The sequence below is a fragment of the Leptonychotes weddellii genome, chromosome 4, assembly GCF_054177405.1.
Source record: "Leptonychotes weddellii isolate Sample4059 chromosome 4, ASM5417740v2, whole genome shotgun sequence".
Classification (NCBI taxonomy): Eukaryota; Metazoa; Chordata; class Mammalia; order Carnivora; family Phocidae; genus Leptonychotes; species Leptonychotes weddellii.
This window is the reverse complement of record NC_138372.1, coordinates 32,225,736-32,232,786: the sequence shown is the minus strand read 5'-3', so window position 1 is coordinate 32,232,786 and position 7,051 is coordinate 32,225,736. Positions and strand designations below refer to the sequence as shown.

Genomic DNA, 7,051 nt, shown 5'->3' with positions numbered 1-7,051 from the left:
TATAGCAAGACTATTTATTGAATTCTTGCCAGCCAGCAGCTCTCCCTCTCCCCTCCTGGCAGGCCCAACCCTCAGCTTCCCACCTGGGCCAGTGGAGTCACCGTGAGCGTGACCCCAGGATCCTTCAGCCAGGCTTCCTGAAACACAGCCCGGGCCTTTCTGGATTGCCTCAGAGGCTCTGTTACTCCTCTCCCTCCACATCCTCCTTCTGGAAGTATGTGATGTAAGCCAGCTGATCCTGGTCCTGGGCGTCAAGGTAAAAGGTCGTGTTGCTGTGGGGGATGCCACCGAGGTATAATGCTGGAGGCAGGGGAGGCGAGCCTGAGTCTGGGTGCCGCTGCACCTCGGCTCCAGGCCCCCTCACTCCCCACTCACCTTTGGAAACATCGACTTTGTTGGCCGCCAAGATGTCCGCCTGAATGCCATCTATTTTCATGTACAAGTCCTCGGCATTGCTCTGGGGGCAGGAGCAAGGGGAACGTGCTGAGCCGCCAGGGCAGTCTGGACCTGCACGCGGGCGCGGGGCACAGGAATGCGGCCGGCTCCGGGGCTGACCGGAAGCGCAGGACAGGGAGCCGCAGGACGCGGGGCAGGGGTGGGGGTGGGGAGGAACCCGAGCCAGCGCAGTCCCTCCCGCAGCGGCCCCGGGCCCAGCGTGCGTGGGGGGTGTGGCCCGGGGGGGACGCCGTGGAGGCCGCACCGTCCGGTCGCGGTCCAGGCTCTGCGGGGCGGGGCGGGGCGGGGCGGGGGCACTTACAAGGAAGAGCGTGTAGAGCTCCTCTCCCATGGACCTGCGCACGTGCTCCTCCACCACCGGGAACACCTGCACGAAGTACTGCGGCCGCGGGGGGCGGCGGGGTGACTGCGGTGCCTTCGCCCGGGGCCCGCCGCGCCGCGCCGCGCCGCCGTCCCGCCGCTCACCTCCAGCGTGAGGCTGGCCTGCCGCTGGCTGTTGCTGTGGTCCGAGTTGCCCATGGCGGCCAACAGGCTGTGCACCACGCGCAGGTGCAGCATCTCCTCGGCGATGCTCGTGTTGCTGCGCGCCAGGACCCTGGGCCGGGAATTCGGGCGGCGGCGACCCCTTGGGATACTCCGGCGGCCCGAGCTGCCCCCCCACACAACCCCGGAACCCGCGGGCAGCGCCAGCCTGGCTCGCCGCATCCCCCCCACTCCTCCTACCCGCTTACCCGATGGCCTTGGCCGCCGCGGCCTGCTGTAAGAACACCGGCAGGTGGGCGGTGAGCTGGGGAACCAAGGAGTCTGGCGGAGGGGGCGGCCGTGAGGTGGGAGGCCCGGCTTCCCAAGGCCAGTCCCCTGCCCCGCAGCCCCAGTCCGAGCGGCTCCCTACCGTTGAGGATCTTGGGTTGCAGTTTGCTCGTCTCCTTGACGGACGGTATCAGCAGCTCCACGAGGCCTTTGAGCAGCGCCTGGCACACGTCATAGTTGACCAGGTCCTTGATCAGCTCGATGGCTGGGGAACGGCAGAGGCACTGGGGAGGCCTGACGCTCCAAAACCCGCCATCCCCACCAAGCAAGCAAAGACCCCCTTAAACCAAGTCGCTTCCCTTTACCCCCATCCCCTTCCTGCTCCTTTCCTAGCACCTTTTACTGGCCAGCACCGTGCAAGCTATGTGTGGGGGAAGCTGGGCAGGCAACACCTCAGTCCGGCTGGATCTGGGGCTAAAGAGGAGGAGGAGGGGGCCGAGCCTCATCCGCCACACTCAGCCCTCACAGAACTCGCCATAGAGGGAGGAGGAAAGGTTGGATGGTGAGCCTACCCATCAAGGAGGCTTTGAGGCTGTCAGAGCTGGAGGCCCCACCGAGGTGGGGCCACCTTCGGCTTGGAGGAATCCTGGAATCCGGGTGTCACGGAGGTGGGAGGGGCTAGGTCTTCAAAGGGAGAAAGGATGGGCAAAGCCCCCCAGCGTGGGGGGGTGGGGGTGAGAGGGAGACAGCGAGTGGGTGGAGGATGTGTGGCAGCAAGTGAGAAGGGTGGAAGCAAGTTTTCTGTAAATACCAAAGCAAGCGGTAGTTTTTGACAAACCATTTATGGAGCCCTTCTTTGCCTAGGCTTTCCACACAGCATCCCCCTCGAAGCTCACCATAACCAAAAGAGGTTTGCTTTGCAATGACAGTGTAACTGTTAGCCCATCTCACCTTTTTTTTTAAAAAAAGATTTTATTTATTAATTTGACAGAGAGAGACAGCGAGAGAGGGAACACAAGCAAGGGGAGTGGGAGAGGGAGAGAGAGAAGCAGGCTTCCTGCTGAGCAGGGAGCCTGATGAGGAACTCGATCCCAGGACACTGGGATCACGACCTGAGCCGAAGGCAGACGCTTAACGACTGAGCCACCCAGGCGCCCCTAGCCCATTTCACTTTTGAGAGAGTGAGGCACAGAGGCAAAGCGCTTTGGCTAAGGTACGGGGTGGAAGCAAAAGGAAAGACTTGGTTAGGAAGGAACTAGGATTTATTGAAGGGGCTTTCCTAGAGGTACTTCCCAATCATTCGTTCTCTCCGCCATTCTCTCGGCCTTTGCGCAAGCCTGCACTAAACGCCTGATGCGCCGGTGCACAGTATAGCACTACAAAAGGGGTTAGGCTGTGGGGGTGCCTGGGAAGATGGGGAAACGGGGGACGGAATATTTTTATAAAGAGAAGGGAATCGCATAGAGGCAGAGCTGGGCGGGGGCAGGGTGAGTTGTTCATGTGATGGAACACTGGTAAGTGTTACTTTACACACACGTGCTTGCTACGTTGAAGACAGATCGCGCTGTTTCCCAGCACAGAGTGGGGTGCGGCCCCTCTCTCCACTTAACTCGTAGGGGAGCTGAGACTTCGGGGAAGCGCGGTTCCCTGACTAGCTCATTTACATACCAGAACTCATATAGACACATGGGAACTAGTACCAGGAATATCTCTTTGAATAATGAAAATTAACCTTTTATATCCTTGTCAGGAAAGCTTTGCCCAGTAAGGATATGCTTGAGATAATTCTCTGTCATGGAAGAAAAGCGTTTGCTGGTAGGTGCAAAGGCACCGCAAGTGTAGGGGGATCAGCCGGTATCCGGGACCAGGGCACAGGAGCAACATACATGTTGTTTCTCTCCATTTTAACTGGGTCTTTGGTAACAGATACTGAGAACCTTTTGTGGGAAGAAACACTGGAGAATTGGTAGTGCAATTTTTGGAGGCCTTACTTAGGGCTAAGTGTTGTCTGTGTCAAAGACAGATTCATAGGTTCATGATCTGACCGTGAAACAATACTGCTGTTTGAGATCTCAAAACTTTCTATGGTTGGGCAAAGTGCCTTTTTTCTTTTTCTTTTTTTTAAGTTAGTAAACATTGTTCTATCGTGTTAATTTTTTTTTAAGAAAACAATTCGTTTAGAGTCCACGCATGAATGGAGGAAAGGCAGAGCCAGAGCATCTTTCAAGCTGACTTCTCAGTGGGCCAGGAACGTGAGGCAGCTGGATCCCACAACCCATGAGATCCTGATCCGAGGCGTAAACCAAGAGTCGATGCTTAGCCAGCTGAGCCTCCTGCGCGCTCCTTAAGGAATGTTTTGGGTCCCCTCCACCCCAGCAGTGGGTGGGGCAGGTGCAGACCCTGCACTACTGTGAGCCAACCCTACCACCCTACCATCGCACCGAGAGGGCTCATTTGCATATCCATGGGTGCCACCCCCAGTACTACATTTTCGTTTAAAACTGCACACTTCCCTGTTTCCTTGGATCAACATATGTCTTTTCCAAAAATCCCTTTCACAAATTTTCCTAGCAGGGTGATGGTGGCACAGGAATAGACACCAGTCTTGGAGAACTGCAGTCAGTTATGGAAAGAGTGGCAAACATAGCTAAGTATACTCTGGTTTCTCTTCAGATTGAATATCTCACCTTTTACTAAAGATTTCCGTGGAGAGGAATGTTTGCAAGTTTGCCTTATTTCTGAGCTCAAAGGAAATGTTTCCAATGTTTCATCTATTAGGTATGGCATTTGTTATAGTTTTTGTAGATATCTCTTATTGGACAGACATTGTTTTCAAACTTTTTTCCTATTAAGATGATATATGTGCATTCCTAGATGACATATTATCCTTGGCAAATGCTGCTAGATTGTTTGCTAATATTTTGTGTAGAGTTTTTGCAGCTATGCGGGTAAGATTGGTGTATAATTTCTCTTTTGCATGGTATCATTGATGGATTTTTATATTAAGATTAGGCTAACCTTAAAAAAAAGATTAGGCTAAACTTAGAAAATGAGTTGGGGTTTATATTCTCTTTTTCTTTTTCTTTTTTTTTAAAGATTTTATATTTTAGAGAGCGAGCGAGAGAGAAACAGCATGAGAGGGGCAAGGGTCAGAGGGAGAAGCAGGCTCCCCGCTGAGCCGGGAGCCCGATGTCGGCTCAGGTCATGATCCTGGAGTCCCGGGATCGAGTCCCGCATCGGGCTCCCTGCTTGGCAGGGAGTGTGCTTCGTCCTCTGACCCTATCCCCTCTCATGTGTTCTCTCTCTCTCATTCTCTCTCTCTCAAATAAATAAATAAAATCTTTAAAAAAAAAAGATTTTATTTATTCATTTGACAGAGACAGAGGGGGGGAGCAAGCACAAGCAGGGGGAGCAGAGGGAGAGGGAGAAGCAGGCTCTCTGCCAAGCAGGGAGGCCGGTGTGGGGCTCCATCCCAGGACCCTGGGATCATGACCCTAGCTGGTGGCAGACGCTTAACCGACTGAGCCACCCAGGTGCCCCTATCTTGAATGTTTGATAGAATTCTCTAAAGCTGACTTTATGGGGAAAAAAATTACTGATTCATTTTCTTTAATGATTAGAGGACTATTTGGGTTTTCTCTTTCTTCATAAGTCCATTTTGGTAGGTTATAATTTCTAGCAGTTTTCATCTACATTTTCAAACATTGAAAAAAATTCATTATCTCATCTTTTTATCATTTTAATGAGTGTAGCATCTTTAGTGATGTCTTCTTTTATATTCTTCATATTATGTGACTTTTCTCTTTTTGCATCAAATCCCTTTGCCCCCAAGTCCCATGGGGGTAACACACTTGGATGCCGGCTTGTGCAGTGGAGTGCACTACAATGAGAAACACAAGACCTGAATGTTACAGTCAGTAAGCATGCCTGCCTTTTGCTCTAAAGGGGGAAATGTCTTTATTTTCCAAAGCTGTTTGCTCATCAAGATCCTTGAAAAGATAGTTTGGGACAATGAGCAGTTGTTATTTCACTTAAAAGATATGCAGAAATGTGATAGACCTGTAGAGAATTGTCTCCTAGGATCATTTTTCTTTTGCTAGTAGTAATCCTTCAGTAGACATTCTTGCCTTGTTCCTGAACTCAGGGGCAAAGCATTCAATGCTTCACTATTTCTTTTTTAAAGATTTTATTTATTTGACAGAGAGAGAGACAGCAAGAGAGGGAACACAAACAGGGGGAGTGGGAGAGGGAGAAGCAGGCTTCCTGCTGAGCAGGGAGCCCGATGTGGGGCTCGATCCCAGGACCCTGGCATCATGACCTGAGCCGAAGGCAGATGCTTAATGACTGAGCCACCCAGGCATCCTGTGTTTCACTATTAAGTATAATGTTAGCTGTAGGGTTTTGGTGGATGCTTTTTTTTTTTTTAAATCCACTTGGGGAGGGCGCCTGGGTGGCTCAGATGGTTAGGCGTCTGCCTTCGGCTCAGGTCATGATCCCAGGGTCCTGAGATCGAGTCCCGCATCGGGCTTCCTGCTCCTTGGGAGCCTGCTTCTCCCTCTGCCTCTCTCTCTCTCTGTCTCTCATGAATAAATAAATAAAATCTTAAAAAAAAAAAAATCAACTTGGGGAAGTTCTCCTCTAGTTCTATTTTCCTGAGGGTTTCCTGAGGGTTCATCAATGGGTGCTGACATTGTCAAATGCATTTTCTGCATTGATTGATATAATAATGTGATTTTTCTTCTTTAGCCTGTTAATTTGGTAGATTAAATTGACTGATTTTTTGGATATTGAACAGCTTTGCATTCTGGGAATGAACCCCAATTGGTCATGGTGTATGATTCTTTTTATATATTGCTGAATCCTAATTGCTAATCTTTTGTTAAGGATTTTTGCATCTATATTGATGATGGATATTGATCTGTACTCTTCTTGTACTGCCACTGTCTGGTTTTGGTATTAGGGTAATAATAGCCTCATGAAAAAAAATATTTTTAAAGATTTTATTTATTTATTTGCCAGAGAGATAGAGAGAGAGCGCATGTAGGTAGAGTGGCAGGCAGAGGGAGAGGGAGAAGCAGGCTCCCACTGAGCAGGGAGGCCGATGTGGGACTTGACCCCAGGACCACGGGATCACGACTTGAGCCGAAGGCAGACGCTTAACTGACTGAGCCACCCAGGCACCCCACTAGCCTCATAAAATTAATTAGGAATTATTTCCTTCCCTTCTGTTTTCTAGAAATATAGAATTGTGTTCTATAAATGCCATTATACCCTGCTGGTTGATGATGTTGAGTTCTATATACTTGCTGATTTTTCTTTTCATTATTTGTTTTAAAATTTCATTTATTTGAGAGAGAGAGATGAGAGACAGAGCACAAGCAGGGGGAGCAGCAGAGGGAGAGGGAGAAGCAGACTCCCTGTTGAGCAGGGAGCCCCATGCGGGACTCAATCCCAGGACACTGAGATCATGGCCTGAGCCAAAATCAGATGCTTAGCTGACTGAGCCACCCAGGTGCCCCTACTTTGTGTGATATTAATAGAGCTACTCCTATTTTCCTTTCATTACTACTTTCATGAAATATTTTTCTATCTTTTTACTTTCGATCTGCCTATATTCTTTTATTTGAAGTGAATTTCTTGGAGACAGTACATACTTGAGTCATTTTGTGTGGATTTATTTTGATTTAACCTTTTTAGACTTTGTTGTGGGTTGGTGTCTTTCATCAGTTCTTGACAACTCTCCACCATTGTCTCCTTAATGGTGCTGCCCTAGTCTTTCTTTTTTCTCTTTGCCTCTATTAGATAGTCTCACTCTTATCCTTACTTTTCTTCCCCTCTTCCAGGT

At 50.0% G+C, this 7,051-nt stretch overlaps 1 protein-coding gene across 3 annotated transcripts in view; it reads right to left on the bottom strand.

Annotated features, from left to right (window-relative positions):
- The window catches only part of ARMH1 (armadillo like helical domain containing 1), a 48,875-nt gene continuing 41,824 nt past the window's right edge, over positions 1–7,051 (bottom strand). For 2 of the 3 annotated variants that reach the window (XM_081818277.1, XM_081818279.1), the window contains exons 8-13: positions 1,349–1,471; positions 1,188–1,260; positions 922–1,051; positions 758–835; positions 376–457; positions 1–244 (exon numbers count right to left, since the gene is read on the bottom strand). In XM_081818277.1, the coding sequence (XP_081674403.1) occupies positions 72–244; positions 376–457; positions 758–835; positions 922–1,051; positions 1,188–1,260; positions 1,349–1,471 (659 nt within the window). In that variant the 3' untranslated portion in view covers positions 1–71. Of the gene's footprint in view, positions 301–375; positions 458–757; positions 836–921; positions 1,052–1,187; positions 1,261–1,348; positions 1,472–7,051 lie in introns of all 3 variants that reach the window. The other variant, XM_081818278.1, reaches the window with a different exon arrangement.